The 15,667-nt window shown below is 50.1% G+C and overlaps 1 protein-coding gene across 4 annotated transcripts in view; it reads left to right on the top strand.

Annotated features, from left to right (window-relative positions):
• FUBP3 (far upstream element (FUSE) binding protein 3) overlaps positions 1–8,267 on the top strand; it is a 98,457-nt gene extending 90,190 nt beyond the window's left edge. Inside the window, exons 17-20 of one of the 4 annotated variants that reach the window (XM_015411510.1) lie at positions 564–632; positions 2,967–3,038; positions 4,257–4,384; positions 7,760–8,267. In XM_015411510.1, coding sequence (XP_015266996.1) covers positions 564–632; positions 2,967–3,038; positions 4,257–4,384; positions 7,760–7,768 — 278 coding nt within the window. In that variant the 3' untranslated portion in view covers positions 7,769–8,267. The remainder of the gene's footprint in view (positions 1–563; positions 633–2,966; positions 3,039–4,256; positions 4,385–7,759) is intronic. The other 3 variants (XM_015411519.1, XM_015411524.1, XM_015411528.1) reach the window with 3 other exon arrangements.
• Positions 8,268–15,667: the final 7,400 nt, after the last annotated feature.

Raw genomic sequence — 15,667 nt, forward strand, 5'->3', positions numbered from 1 at the left:
GGACCTGCTCTAGTTTGCGATGCCCTTGGCCAGACAGGGCCTCTGCTCTCCGGTGTGACTCTGTTGGGGACTGAAGGAAGGGAGCGCCCTTCTGAGCCTCCATCAGGCCTGGCGGTGCCAGGCTTCTGCTTTCTGTGGGCTGAAGCTGGTTCAGGGAGGCTTACAGAAAGGATTAAAACACATAGGTAACAGTTAAAACAGTCAACTCACAATTCTTATGTTAGTAGCAGGATCGGGGAATCAAAACCTTCTGACACTCCACTAGCCTCACTATCCCTAAATAACCTTTTTTTAACAAAAAACAAACAAAAGCTTTTCTTGGCACACTTGTGAGTGGTGCAGACGGCCTTGAGGAAATGCAACTGGCAGCCAGTGACATCAGAACGGGGCGAATTTTGGCTCAGATCTCGATTTTTGTCTCTGGCTGTCCTGATGATGGGAGGGGGGGCTGGTTTGTTCCCTGCTCCCTCGGCATCCTCTTGGCTGAACCCGGTTGGCGGTTGTGGGGCGGAGGGATGCTTGCTTCCAGTGGGGTTCACGGGTTTCTTCTCCTCCTGCTGCAGATCACAATGGCACCCAGTCAGGCCAGGTGGAGTTTACCAAAGCATGGGAGGATTATTATAAGAAACTAGGTAAATAACCTACAAAACTCCTCACGGCCTAGTTCTTTTTTCCCTATTCACTCACTTTATTTTTAATCACAAACACCCCACCCCCATCAGTCTCCATTTCATACAGCTCGAGATTTTTGCTCTCCTTCAGCACTTCCGCCTTCCATTGTGTCGTGTAACCTAGGGCACTGTGTGCACGCTCTACAATTCAACAAGGGCACAAGAAAACCTGCATGAACATGGTGCTTGACCTTGCTGTTCTGCTTCCTGGGTTTGGTTATAAAATCAAGAGCCCGTTTCTAGCCCTTTTTGGCTGCAGTTATATCCTTGAAAACCCGTGAGCAGTGCATGCTGGGGGCTAGGCTCCCAAGGACTGCAGATAGTTCCCTGTCCTCCCCGTGACTAGTACATTCCAAGTGAAATGTTAAAAATAGCGTCTTAACAGTGCAAGAGGAAAGCAACCTGGCTTAATTGCTTCACTGACACAAGGCCACAAGCTTGTTGTGACACTTGTGATCTTCAGAAAAGAAAAAAGCCCAAACCAATGAGTATGCGCAAACCTGTGTGTAACGGAGCTGGATTTCCCTTGCAAGTCGTGCACACAGGAATGCAGTCGTGTGTTTGGGTTGTGCTCCCGGGCTGTTCACTTTTCTCGCCCTTCCTGCAGAACTTGTCCTTCTCCCAAGTCGTTTCAGGACCCATCCTCTTGCCGTTTTGAACGTGGAGAGAGAGGAGCAGTCTGTTCACGCCTGTAAACCCCCCCCAAGCCCCCCCTCCACATGTCCTCTTAGTTTTTAATTACTTCCCACCTCCAATAAATTAGCCAGCCCCCGGGGTGAAAACACTTTGCCTTGAGACACATTTTTTCCAGCGTGGCCTCTCGACCTGCCCGTAGTCTGTGATTCTGCTTGGAAGAAAAGGCGTTGAAGGGGGCCTTTGTTGGCATTAGCGGGGGTGGGGTTTGCCATGCTGGCCCTGACCCCTGGCCAGGCAAGTTGCTGACTTCCAGCTTCGGTGGAGCCTTTTAAGTGCCCCCAGTGCCTCCCCCTGCCAGGCCTCCACCACCGCCCCTTCAGAAGGCTCTTCTCCTTCGTGGGTTTCCTGCTTCATGTGCCCCCCCTTTCCTTACCCCCCTTTCCTTAAATGCATGCTGCTTTCCTCGTGGTGTGCGTGCATTTTCATTTGTTTGCCATTGTTGGGGGGGGGCTTTAGAGGAGATCTTTGAAGTTCGTGCTGTTGTCTTGGGGGATGGGGAGCATCTAGTTCTCACGGATCCCAGCTCAGGGGGAAAAGGAGGCCTCCCGTCAACTGTAACCTGAAAATCAGGAAGCAGTCCCCCCACTACCACAGCTTCCTTCTCCCCCACCCCAATCAGGAAAGATGCCTGCAGCAGTCTCAATTCAGAGATCATTGCAAATGATGTCAGATGTTCTCTAAAGAGCCCAGTCTTGGTTTCTGAGCCAGTCACTGGCATGGCTCACGTGGTTCCAATGTAACAACAGCCCTGCATTTGGCTTTTCGTAACAAGACAGAGTCTGGAGAATTGTTGGATCCCCCATCTTCCCCTTGTGCACAGCTTGAACTCAGCCCTTGTGCTTTCTGAGCAAGCGAGTGTTCTCTCACAATCTACAGGCTGCAGCCTCTTCTCTTCCCTCCCAGCCAGGCTTAAACCAGCGCCCCCTCTCCCATTTGACCAAGAATTTGCCTTGGCTATTTTGCTCCTGGGTTGAATTCAAAGTGTTGGTTCTGACCTTTAAAAGCCTTCTGTGGTCTGGGCTCAGGGTATCTGAAGGCCTGCCTGCTCCCATGTAAACCTACCTGGTTACTGTTCGAATCATCTGAAGCCCTATCCCACATTGCATCAGTACCTGAAATAAGGTGGGTGATCATGCAAAGCAGGGCTTTTTCCGTGGTGGCACCTCAGTTATGGAACATGCATCCCACATTCAGCCGGTGCCAAGTCTACAGAGTCCTAGGCACAAACTGCAGAAGGTCTTTCTTTATCCAGGCTTTCTGTTCGTGTTGAAATGTGATCTTAATACGCGATTGTCTGTATTTTTTAATTGTCTATAAGCTGCCTTGAGCAGTTCTGGCGGGAGGGGCTGGATAGAAAAGTCTGAAGGGAAATGGCCTGTGCTGTGGAGTCCCCAGTCTGGAGAGAGGAGCACCGAAGGTCGTTTGGATTCAGGCAAAGAGAGAAGTGCAGAAGTGCTTGGATTTTTTTGAGCCACGCATGAGGGATGGGGGGGCATCGGTTGGGGCCTCTGCTCGCCTACCCTGCAGTGCTGTGGGTCATTGGGTGAGAGGCGGTGTCCCGCCCCTGATGGCCGTCGGCCCTGTGTTGTCTTTGTGCAGGTCAACAGACCCAGCAGCAGAACAGCCAGCCAGATTACAGCAAGGCATGGGAGGATTATTACAAGAAACAGAGTGAGTGGCACTGGGCTGTGCGGGGGTGGGGGGGGTGGAGCATGCAGAGACTGGGCGTCCTGGACCGTGGAGTGGCGGGCTGGTGCCTCGGAGGGGCAGGTCTCCAGTTTCTGTCCCTCCCTTTGTTTGCTCCAAAAAGGGTTCATCCAGGTTTCATAACTTCAGAATACTTGCTTCTTGCTTGCCCCTCAAGTACTTGAAATGTTTGACAGTTCCTTCTTCAGCCCCGGGGGTTGATACCAGGGCAGTGGGAGCCACGCTAAAAGGCACGAGGTACCACGGACCAGCCCTCAAGTAGGGTAGAGCAGTGGGGCACACACTGGGCCCCGTAAGTCGGAAGCTATGAGCCATCCAGCGTGGAGGGGGAGAATCACAGTGTGGGGTGGAAGCAGGCCTGACCTTCGGAGACAGGCAGCTCCATCTTGCTGCTACCGAGGGTCTCTGTGAATCAGTCTCATTCCACAGAGCAGTTCTGGTTGCAGAATGCCCTCCCACCTACAGCGCTGGTGGAGCCGGGGTGTGTGTGTGTTCTGAAGCTCCTCTCCCCCCTTCAGCTTCTTGATATAGCGGGTCTCCTTGTGTCCCTCTGTCCGTTAGACAGCCCCTGCCTCTGTGCTGGCTTTTTCCTGGCCAAGGCTCAGCGCTGCCGGCTGAATACTTCAGCCATGGCCACGGGATGTGGAACTGCTGCCGGTCGTTGGCGTTCCGATCAGTCTACATTTGTTTGCTGCCCTTGTCTTTACCCCGCCTTCCTCTCCCGTGGGGGGGCCCCCAGGGGGCACTTACACCACCCTGCTCTCCTCCGTTTTGTCTTCGGAACGACCCCGTGGCTCGGGCTAGGCTGAGAAAACGTGACTGGCCCACGGTCACTCAGCCGGCTTCCATGGCACAAGTGGGGATGAAAACTTGGGTCTCCCAAGTCCTGCTCCAGCCCTCTGACCACTGCACCCCGCTGTCTCTTCCGCACAGCGAAGCGTGTCCCCTGCCCCAAGCAAGCCATGCCTGAGGCCGAGTCTCCTCCCTCCCAGCCTGCCTGCTCGCAACAAGCCGCCAAGGGGGCATCCGGGGCCCACAGCCATCCCCGGAGCTCACCGGGGCTTAACCCCCCCCACTCACACGGATCGTGGCCAGGCGCTATGCCTGGGCTGGGCGTGGGCTGGCTACCGGTGTCCCGGCTTCCTCTCCTGCTGACGGTGTGCATTTCTCCTTCCCTTCCAGGTCACGCTGCTACTGCCGCTTCTCAAGCAAGCTCCCAGCCAGACTACACGATGGCCTGGGCAGAGTATTACAGACAGCAAGCGGCTTATTACGGGCAGACACTAGGGCAGGCTCAGGCCCACGGCCAGGTGGGTGTTCCCCTCTCAGCTTCACCCATAGTTCTGCCTGCTTTCCTGGCTGGCCCTCCTGTGCTTGGCTCAGCCTCCCAAATATCTCCTGGGATGAATCACAGGATCACAGAGCTGGAAGGGGCCACAGAGGCCTCCCCCGCTCAGTGCAGGATCCGCCCGAGAGCATCCCTGGTGAGGGTTTGTCCAGCCGCTGCTTGAAGACTGCTGGGGGGGGGGGCTCACCACCTCCCTTAGGCAGCCGATCCCACCGTGGCACAACTTGAACTGTAAAAAAATGTTTTCCCTAAGATCCAGCCAGTACCTTCCCACGGGAACAGCTCCCCGCCCTCCTCTAAGGGACAGCCTTTCAGACATTTGTACTGAGGGGGTGGGGGGGAACGGCTGCCAGTTTCCAAACATTTCTTTTCCGCGTCACTTGGAAGTAGATTTAACTCACCACAGGCCAAGCAGATGTGGCTTACCCACAGTGGATTGTCTAGCTGCCAGCACAAAAATGAGGGCAATGTTTCCTTGTCCTAGCTGTGCATTTTATTTTTGAATCACCTGCCCTCACGGGAGCCCGCCCTCTGCATCGCTGCGTGAGTCCCCTTAATTGGATGCCTTCAGAAGTGACTTGTACAGACAGTCGGGACGCAGGATCCTCTGCGAGGCAACTTTGCCTTGTCTGTGTGGTAGTGATTCGCCTCTGTTGTCTCCCAGCAGCGGCTGTCTGAGACATGGGAACAGAACAGTAAATCATACAGAGATGCAGCTGGCAGCCTGTTGCAGTTGGTCCTCATGGGCAATGTTCCCTCTAAGCTGCGGAATCTTGTGAGCCAGAAATTCTACTTTGTGAGCTCCTGGCATTAAAGCTGTGAGCGAGCGATTGGGCTCCTGCATAAATTAGCCTGCTCTGGAGCCATCCTTCCTGAGCAAAGACAAAAATGAGTGAGCTGGCGGCTAAATAACTGTGAGCTAGGCTCACACTAACTCAGCTTAGAGGGAACACTGCTCACAGGAGCCTTTTTAGTAGCCATCCTCACAGACCCCACACGACTGTATCCCGGCCTGCAGTGCTGAAATGGCGGGATTGGTAGGGCACTGTCCTTGACAGGACCGGTCTGTGTGGGGTCATCCATTCATGACGGTTGGGGTGTCACCTCTTGTCCCGTCAGTCCTCCAGTAGGACCATCTTCTGCGGGGTTCCAGGCCTGCTGAGGTCATCCTGGAGAAAACGGTGGCGGGGGGGGGGGAGCAGTGCAGACTCTCCACAGAGCCATGAGGTCTTTCAGTAGCTTAAGGCCACTAAAGCAAAATGGGACTTCTGTGTACGCAACGGCAACATATCTCCAGGCACCAAATGCCCAGAGACACAGGATGGCTGTGTGACCACGGTTGGAAGCAAAGCAGAAGGCTAACCCTTGGGCCAGATCCAGAAAGGAGCTCTCGTTATCTAAGCACTTTCCAAATGATAAAAAGGGAAGCCCAGCCCTCATCCTCACTTGCCCCCTCCCCTTTTTTAAAAAAGCACGCCTGTGGGAAGTCACACCACTCCATGTTTCAGCGGGTGGCTGTGTTGGACTGCCGTAGAACAGCTAAGCTGATTCCAGAAGCGGTTGGGGGGGGGTAAGCTTCCGAGAGGCAAAGCTTCCTTCGTCTCTGACGTGGGAGATTGAACCTGGGGCGTTCTGCACGCCACGCATGCACTCTGCCACTGAGCCATGGCTCCTCACAGGAAGCTGCCTTCGACTGAATCAGACCCTGGGTCCATCGAAGTCAGTATCACCCACTTAGATTGGCACCGGCTCTCCCGGGTCTTTCACATCACCTCCTGCCAGATCTTTTTAACTAGAAGAGCCAGGGATCGAACCTGGGACATTCCGTATGGAAAGCAGATGCTACACCACTGAGCTACGGACCCTGCCCTGTCAGCTGTCCCAAGCTGTAAGAGCGGGACCATTGCAACATAAGTCATTCAGAGCTCATTCCCCCCCCCCACCCCCCGTTCATGGGTACACAAATCAAGAAGCCCAAAGTGTACCAACTCCCTGACCTGCCTGGGGGTGCAGGTGTGCTCCCAAGCGTGTGAGTGTTCGAAATCTCCAGAAGGTGGTTGAACAGGACTTCTGTTGTTCCAAGAGCAAGATGGGAAGGGGAGGAGGCTCAGTGATAGAACATCTGCTTGGCATGGAAAATGCCCTGAATTCAATCTCCGGCATCTCCGGTTTAAAAGAATCCAGTAGTGGGTGATGCAAAAGACCTCAGCCCGAGACCTTGGCAAGCCACTGCCAGTCAGAGTGGACGAGACTGACCTTGCTGGACCAGTAGACTGAATCCATTTCATGCACGTTTAAACATTCGCAAGCAAAAGCAAAAATGAAGTAATACATTTCTAACCCTGTCTTTATGGCTCAAGATGGGTTACAAATCATATTTAAAAACATCACAATTTAAAACCAACAAAATAAAACACCAGATAACCCCACCTTTCCCCAAGTATACCTGCAGTTCATACCCCATTAAAAGCTCTGGCATAGAAGATGGCCCAGCAGCCCTTCCTGACAGTTTCGAGAGATGGAAAAGCGAGAGAGAGAGAGAGAGACGTTCCATTCGTGTTGTAAAGTTTTATTGCCAGCAACTCTGGTTGGCCTTAGTGCAGACCTTTGATTTAATTTAGCATGTGTCCAAGTTATTCCTATGGAAGGCTGGTAAATAGTTCCCTCTCAGAGATACAGAATACAAAGGTTGTCTTCTCCTGCCAAATGACACAGCGCACAGCTGCAGATGTGTGGAGTAGGGAAATCAGGAGCTTTCTCCAAAGGGCTGGTAGGCCGCTGCTGGGAGCAGGCTGTTGGCCTGGTCAGATCCAGAGGGGCTGCTTGTGTTATATCCAGGCAATGTGCTCACCGGGGGTGGGGGTGGGGTCGATCAATGACTATTAACCATGGTTAGTGAGATAGACTTCCCTTGTACTTGGGGGTTCTGGTTAGCTGGAGGGTCACAGTGAAGAGCCATTGAACCCCGTCTTCTGTGAATTTGTCTAATGGTTTTTGGAAGAATCGAAGACCCGTGCTAGGCCAGAACAAAGGGAGCTTCCCTGTCCAACGTCCTGTTCTCGACGGTGGCCTGGCCACCCAGATAGCCCTGGAAAGCCCCCAAGCCTGGCACGAGGGCCGTAGATCCATGCTGCTGTCTGGCTTGGCACAGGGTGTTCCGCTTCTGCACAAGGCGCTTCTCCGGGGAGCACAGGTGGGGTTGGGGCAGTTGTCTTATTGCCAAGTCCTTGGGTGCCCCCTGGTTGATCACGGTGCAGAGGATGCGAGAGTCTGGTTTTCCATTCTAGAGTTTCGCTGAGAAATTTTAACCGGTCTTTCTGTTTCCTCTTTCTTGCAGGAGCAGTAGGACAAAGTCTGCGTGACCTTTTTTCTTTCCCCCCCCCCCCCCCTTTCTCTTGGAATCAATGTGGAAGTAAACCTTTTTGTAACAGAGGTTTCTAGATTTGCAACATTTTGATGAAGACTTTTTGTTTTTGTTTTTTTGTGAAACACTAGTTGTTAGGATAATCTATACTGAACTTTTCTAAGAATCAGGAACAATTAGTAATGTACTAAACTTCATGGACATGCTGGGTAGTTTGGGGGGGGGGGCTAATTTTATTCTCTCCCCCCACCCTTTGGCTTTTTTTGTTTCCAAATTTGTAAGGAAAAAGAAAAGAAAAAATAAAAGCAAGTCTCCGGGATTCTTTTTGGAGGGAAGCCCAGAGTGCAGCCGGCACCAAAACGTACCCCAGGGCTGTGACATTTCAACATTGTGGATTTCTGTGTGTGTGTCCCCCCACCCCCCCCCCTTGTGTTTTTAATTTTAAATCTTTTCTGTTGTAACAGAAAGAGGCTTGGAAGTCTTAGGTGGTATGTAACAAATTCTAAAAAAGATAAATTTTTAAAAAAACAGTATTTAAATATTCTTAAATATGTAAATTCATTAAATATTTTACTTCTAATTTCTTGTATCTTGGCTGTCTTTTTTGATTTTATTGCATTTTTTAAAAAAACTGAATTATGGTATGTATTGTAATTATGTGACTTTATCAAGGCAGCCTTGCTGTCTGACTGTCCGGCAGGTTATTGGGGGGGGGGGGGGAGAATTTTGTAGGGGTTGTATAATTTCTAGAGATCTAAAGGGTTAATATAAAAAAAACAATGTTTAATTTTTTAGCGATACTATTTTTTTCCATGTCTCCGTTGTTGGTTGCATTTGTGTATCTAAGACCTCCAAGCTTTGTCTTAAAAAATAGAAAAAAAACAAACAAAATACCTTTTTGTCTATTTCAGAAATAAATACTGTTATTTTTAATATTAAGAAGAAACTGCTATTAGTACCTTTAACAAACACTGTGGAACATTAAAACATATAAAATAGTAAGTAGCTATTTTTTAATTCCAGGGTGTGTGTTGGCTTCCCCCCCTCCCCCCATCATTTGTTTTCGTTTTCGTTTTTCTTTTTAAGTATTTTCTTATCTTAATATTTGTCAGAATTTACCTAGAGAAATAAAATGAAATCTAGTATTAACCACAGGTATGCGCTAAATAATTTTTTTGATTTAATAAAAGGGATAATATGGTTTCCAATGTTTACTGTAGTGTTTTCTTGTACAGATAACAGTGTATTTTTAAAGGAGAAAAAAAAACCCCCAGAAGTAAAGCTATTTTTCCTTGACATTTTTAATTGACCTCCGGGGACATTCCGTTTTGAAATGTACTGAAGTGACTGTTCTAAGACCCTTCCCCCCCGCCCTTTATTTCTTTATAATGCTTGAAATGTCTAACTATACAGAGACACAATTGGATAATGTTGAGCATGATGTGTTTTAAACAAAAAAAAATGTTCTTTTTATTTGACTGACAGTTGCATTTTACACTCTCTCTATAATAAAAAAATTCCACAAGATGTCTTGTGGCTTAAGTATTACATCTGTTTGGTCCCTGCTCCTTTCCCTCTGAGACAGCCTGTAGAAGAAACGGCCCCTGCCGTGGCCATGGCCTGAGCTTCCCTGGTTTGTGGGTGCCTCCTTTGGACAGTCTAATTGGGGGAGGGAGACACAACTGGCTGGTGGCTTCCATTGCTCCCAGGCTGGCTTTCTTTGAACCCTGCTTTATGCGCCGTGTGAAAGTGCCATTTCTGTGTTGCTACAAAAAGTGTCTGTGTGTCTCCAAAGTAAGGTGCCATGAGAATTAAGTGGCACTCCCAGGCCAGAAGATCACCCAGGGAAAGGAAGCGTCCGTTAGGAGGACTGGTGCAACGGCTTCTCTGGTGGCATGCTCTGCCGCTTGGTTTTTGAGTTGTGGGCGCGGTTATATCCCAGTTTCTCACGGTCCTTCCCACTCTTATCCCCCATGCTCCTTAGAAGAATATTTTTGCCTCCACCAGCACCTGGTAGTGTAGTCCTTTGGGAAGAAATTGGGTTTCCTCTTGCCCATCAAATCACCCTCCCCAATCTTTGCCTTGGACTCAACAAAGCCAGCAAATCTCTTCCTTACCGTGTTTCCCGTCTTCTCCCACACACACAGAAACTTTTTCGCTAGTTGCTCCCAACCTGGATTGGGCCATACTCTGTGATAATGGTGCCTTCTACAACCTTCGTTTCCTTTCCCACCCCACCCCAGCCACCTCCCCCTGTTTACACCCCCTCCCCCAATGCCCTGGCATCTGCTCAATTAAAAAAAAGGACGACCCCATCTGCAAAAGTGGTGACTTGAAGGCCCGTTGAAAGCCGGAAGAAAAAGGGGGGATATGACATCTCTTAAATACACCTCCAGAGAATCAAGACAGGCACACGCATGAAAGATGGGACGGTAAAAGCCACTCGGGCAGAGGAGTGGAGGGGGGGGGAAATGGAAGGGGGGGAGAGGAGGTATAAATGCTGATGGTGGGGATGGGAATTAGAGAGAGGGCATTACTGAGAAGACTTCCTACTAATTCATCTCCCGAGCTCGGTGCCAAAAGAGCATTTGGCATGGGGTCTCTGGGAGCAATTGTGTGATGATGAACCCTAAGGTGTCCCTTAATTGAAGAGAGAGTATTGCTGCCCATCAGACCGAGAGCCATAAATGGTGAGGGAGGAAAGATGAGAGAGGATGCATTTTCTTAAATGTATCTGTAAGTACAGATGAGTGTCTCCCTAGTGAAATGTCCAGAATATGAATTATGTAGCTTCAACTCTGATGCAACCTTCATTTGTTTGTTTGTTTTTAATATCGAGTGGGCGGGGCATCCAGGTTCGCAAAAGGCCCTTGGAACTGGGCCAGCCATTAAGGCATATGGCGCCTGGTGAAAGCTGGGTTTTTCATCAGCTGTCTGGTGTCAGGGAAGAAGTCTTAAGTGCTTGAAAAGTTACCAAATCCAGCAATCGATTTTCTACCCCCCCCCCCCCGCCTTCTCTTCCCCTCACCCCCTCTTGCATTAGACCTGCAGAATATTCAGTGAAAAGAATGGGGAGTCCAAAAGCAATCTGATAGGTCTCTTCTGCAGTACTGTATCTTTCCATCTTGCGCTGGCTCTTTGGATCACAGCCAGATACGTAGAACAAGGCTTTGCCATTACCAGAATTGCTGTTGACTCACACTTGCAATCTGTGGTACGCTCTATCCAGTTTGCTGGAAGTTAACTATATTTAGCCCTCTACCTCCGTCTTTCTGTTTGACATCTCCAGTCAGTCCAACTCCTCCTCCCGTATTAAGAAAAGAAATTGTCCCTGCACGTGAAACCAAAACTCCCATCGAGGCATAAGAGCAAGCCTGCTGGATCAGACCAGTGCTCCATCTAGTCCAGCACACAGTTTCACAGAGTGGCCAACTGGTTGCCATAGTGGGCTGAACAGATAGCAGAGAGGCCAAGGCCCTCCCATGCTACTTGGCAAGTACAAGCTCGGGTGTCCTTGGGAAGCTCAGAACCAGAGCATGGAAGTGGCAGCGGCATCGGGTGTTGAGAGTTGTAATGCCTCTAGATATGGAGGCCCTGCTAGCTTTTGTGGCTAATAGTCGTAGACTTGGTTACTATGAGTTTGAATTAATTGGGTCCTTCACCATAACTGTGTGCTGGCCAATGGCTAATGCCGTGAATTCCGCCTGTCTAGCGTCGTAGGGATATTCCATGGTTTGAATCGTCTATATACTAATAATGATGTGTGGCCCCCATCTGCGGATACCTAAATCTGTGGATAGGTGCCCCACTGACACGAAACAGAAAAATCTGAATTAAAAAAAAGTATACAGGGGGTTTAAATCCTCCCCCAAATATAATTGTATTGTCTGCACATGTCGGCAGCTGGGCTCAGAGATGGGGGAGATATGGGATTTCCCCCCCATTGCAGCCCCCCCCCCCCCCCCCCCCGCCTTGGGCAGATCTATTCCACTGACAGAAGTTACTGCCTCCAGTGTCAGAGGGAAGGTTCCTTCTGCCAGAAGAAATCTGGTCTGCTAGCAGTATGGGTCTGGGGGATCTAACTCACATTTCTTGATGTAAAGCTAAGAGATCATACATCACTCTTGTTTTTATCATCTGATTGTGCGCGCATAACAAACTGCAGTGCAAGCATTGCAAAGGTTGAAGTTCTGAGCGATTAAGATTCTAGTACAGTACTTCAGGGTATACAATTCACGGGTTTGGCTGAGGATTCCTAGATGCATGGACGTGTGTGATTCACTCTGGGGCATGTGCTCCTTCAGTGCTCAGTGCTGCTCTATATGGATCAGGTGTTCCGTGACAGCATTTTGCAGCTCTTGCTGGAAAGCCTTAAGATGAGAACGGCCCCGCGCTGGACCAACTGGGTGCCAGGGTCTTCTTCTGGATACCTCCCCCCCAGCACAGCTGCTTTGTTGTCTGCTTACCCGTTTTCAGCCAAGCAGCGTGCATCCACTGAGTTTGTGCAGAGAGAAGAGGAGCAGCAGACCTGATGCTGGCAGTTGGCAGCAGGGAGGACGGGGCTGGGCCCGGACTCGGGAAGGGTGCCTGGCTGCTGGCTGGAGCTCCCCTCTCCTAGGTGCCATCTGTCATCGGAAGTCTTACCCACTCGTGATTTCCCCAGCCTTGTGTCCGTGGGTGCCGTGGCACCCGCCAGCACCTGTCCTGGGGCCCACTAGGTGTTTTTAGAAAGTGGGTGGAGCTTTTGCCTAGTAAGTGTTTTAATTGGCTATTGGAGATTGGATTAACTGTGCAGTGTTGTTTTTTTAAATGTTGCTCAGGCAGCAGCTGCCATCACAGCCCAGGGACCTTCATTGTGGGGCTCTGCTGCAGCAGCCACTGCAGGGCGGGCTCTGCTTCGTGGAGAAGTCATTTGGGGGCTGCACCTGCCACACTCTCTCGGAATTCCAAAGGTGCCCACAGGCTCAGAAAGGTTGGGGGCCTGGTCTACCTTGTGAGGTGTGTGGGTGATGGACGGCCAGCCCTGTTAGACTCTGCCTTTCCATCCGATCGTAAGGGGTCCTCTGCTCTTGTGGAACCTCTGTACAGAACTGGGGAAAAGGTGCTGGAGGTGTTTTTGTTGCTCTTCTTTGCAACAAGTCCCTACGTGGCTCAGAATAAAGTACAGGGCAATACATAGGGAGGTGGGGGGGGGGAGGATTTCCTGTTACTGTCCCGTCAGGCTAGAGAGGAGGAGAGGTGTGCCGTTGGGTCTCCAGGGCCTAACCTGCTTAGCAGTAAATCTATTTGAGCAAAGTACTGTTTAAGAACGGAAGAGAAGCCAGTGTTGGATCAGGCCAATGGCCCATCCGGTCCAACATTCTGTCACACAGTGGCCAAAAATACCAGGGGCCTCCAGGAGGTCCAGCAGTGGGGCCAGGACACTAGAAGCCCCTCCCACTGTTGCCCCCCCCCCAGGCACCAAGAATACACAGCATCCCTTGCCCCAGACCGAGAGTTCCTATCTATACCTTGTGGCTAATAGCCGCCGATGGACCTCTGCTCCATATGTTGATCCAATTGGATTTATACCCCACCCTTCACTACTCAAAGGTGTCTCAGAGCGGCTTACGAACTCCTTTCCCTTCCCCTCCCCACAACAGACACCCTGGGAGGGAGGTGGGGCTGAGAGAGCTCTGACAGAAACGGCTCTTTTCCAAGAACACCTCTGCCAGAACCATGGCTTGCCCAAGGTCATCCAGCCAGGTGCAAGTGGAGAAGTGGGGAATCAAACCTGGTTCTCCCATATTAGAGTCCGTGCACTTAACCACGACACCAGGCTAGCCTGATCTGCAGGGTCAACCCTGCTTAGTATTTCAGTGGGAGACTGCCAAGCATCACGATGCAGAGACAGGCAGTGGGCGAACCACCTGTAATGAATCACTTGCCTTGAAAACCCTACAGTGTTGCCAGAAATCAGCTGCAGCTTGATGGCATTTTACCCAGACATGCATTGTATAAAAGGGATCAGCTGTGCATTTTATGGCCTTCTAAGGGAGCCTCAGGAAGCCAAGGCCAAGAAGAGATGGGGTGGGATTGGGCAGCAGTGGAGATGATCTTCAGCAGTGGGTCCTCCCTTCACCTCTCCATGAATTCTTGGGTGCAGATGTGCGTGAGCACGTGCACACACCCTATTCTGACAGAAAAAGGGAATTGCAAAAAAACCCCACACCCCATGCCTAACACCTAAAAGTCTTTATAGATCAGTAATCCCTACAGGCCGGGCTACTCTTTGCATGAACAACAGCTCCGTGTGCCCTTGCTTCTCATCTACGCAGTGCCCCAAACACTGTTTCGTGCACAAACAAGGCAAGACTGTCTTACCTTTGGAGAAAGATGATTCCTTTGCATTAAGTCAGAAAATCAGTGTAGCTCAACAAACAGAAGACTGGGGTGGGGAGCACCGTTTACAGGCTACAGTAGCAGACAGGTTTAAAGAGGCCAGCCTAGCAAACCCAAAGCAACTCAAAACCAGTGCCTGATGCCCACTCGCCAGAGCCATCTTGGGGAAGGCCCTGCTGCCTGCCACTCTGAGCCAAAACATCACATGGAATTGGAATCAAATCACGCGACTTGTCATTCTCATGAATAGCCTAATAAGTTCCCACCAATACATACGATATACATTTGTCGCACATTGCCTGCGATTGTATATCCTATCCTTCCCATCAGAATCCTGGTTAAATCAGTTCTCAACACCATTCACTTCGAAGAAAGTTTAGTTTATTGAGACGCTGATAGATACCCAAGGTACTTGGTGTACCATACTTCCCCCCCACACACACACAATGTTATCCTCACAGCAAGTTTGTGAGGTACGTTTGTCTGAGAGTGAATAACTGGCCCAGGGTCCCACTTCCCTTTTCCCTTGCGACAGGGACCCAGAGTGACTTACATCATTCTCCACTCCTCCATTTTAGCATCACAACAACCCTGTAAGGTAGGTTAGGCTGAGAGTGCGTAACTGGCCCAAGGTCACCCAGCCAGCTGCCATGGCAGAGTAGAGATTCCAACTTGGGTCTCTCGCAGATCCACGTCAGCACACTCTCACCATGATGTATATCTTTAAGAACATAAGAGATGCCAATGTTGGATCTGGCCAAAGGCCCATCCAGTCCAACACTCTGTTACACAGTGGCCAAAAATACCAGGTGCCATCAGGAGGTCCACCAGTGGGACCAGGACATTAGAAGCCCTCCCACTGTTGACCCCCCCAAGCACCAAGAAGACAGAGCATCACTTGCCCCAGAGCCCCAGAGCTAATAGCCACAGTGAATTCCATGTGTTAATCACTCTTTGGGTGAAGAAGGACTTCCTTTTATCTGTTCCAACCTGACTGCTCAGCAATTTCATGGAGTGCCCACGAGTTCTTGTCTTGTGAGAAACGGAGAAAAGTACCTCTTTCTCAACCTGCTCTATCCCATGCATAATCTTATAAACCTCGATCATGTCACCCCTCAGTCGTCGTTTCTCCAAGCTAAAGAGCCCTAAGCGCTTTAACCTTTCCTCATAGGGAAAGGGTTCCAACCCTTTTATCATTCCAACCCTTTTCTGCACTTTTTCCAAAGCTATACTATCCTTTTTAAGGTGTGGTGACCAGAACTGCACACAGTATTCCAAATGAGGTTGCACCATTGATTTATATAGGGGCATTATGATATTGGCTGATCTGTTTTCAATACCCTTCCTAATAATCCCCAGCATAGCATTGGCCTTCTTTATTGCAGTCACATACTGTCTTGACATTTTCAGTGAGTTATCTACTACTACTCCAAGATCTCTCTCTTGTCCAGTCTCTGCCAGTTCAGACCCCATCAACGTGTATTTATATTTAGGGTTTTT

The sequence above is a fragment of the Gekko japonicus genome, unplaced genomic scaffold (assembly GCF_001447785.1).
Source record: "Gekko japonicus isolate JY-2015 unplaced genomic scaffold, Gekko_japonicus_V1.1 scaffold463, whole genome shotgun sequence".
NCBI classification, from domain to species: domain Eukaryota; kingdom Metazoa; phylum Chordata; class Lepidosauria; order Squamata; family Gekkonidae; genus Gekko; species Gekko japonicus.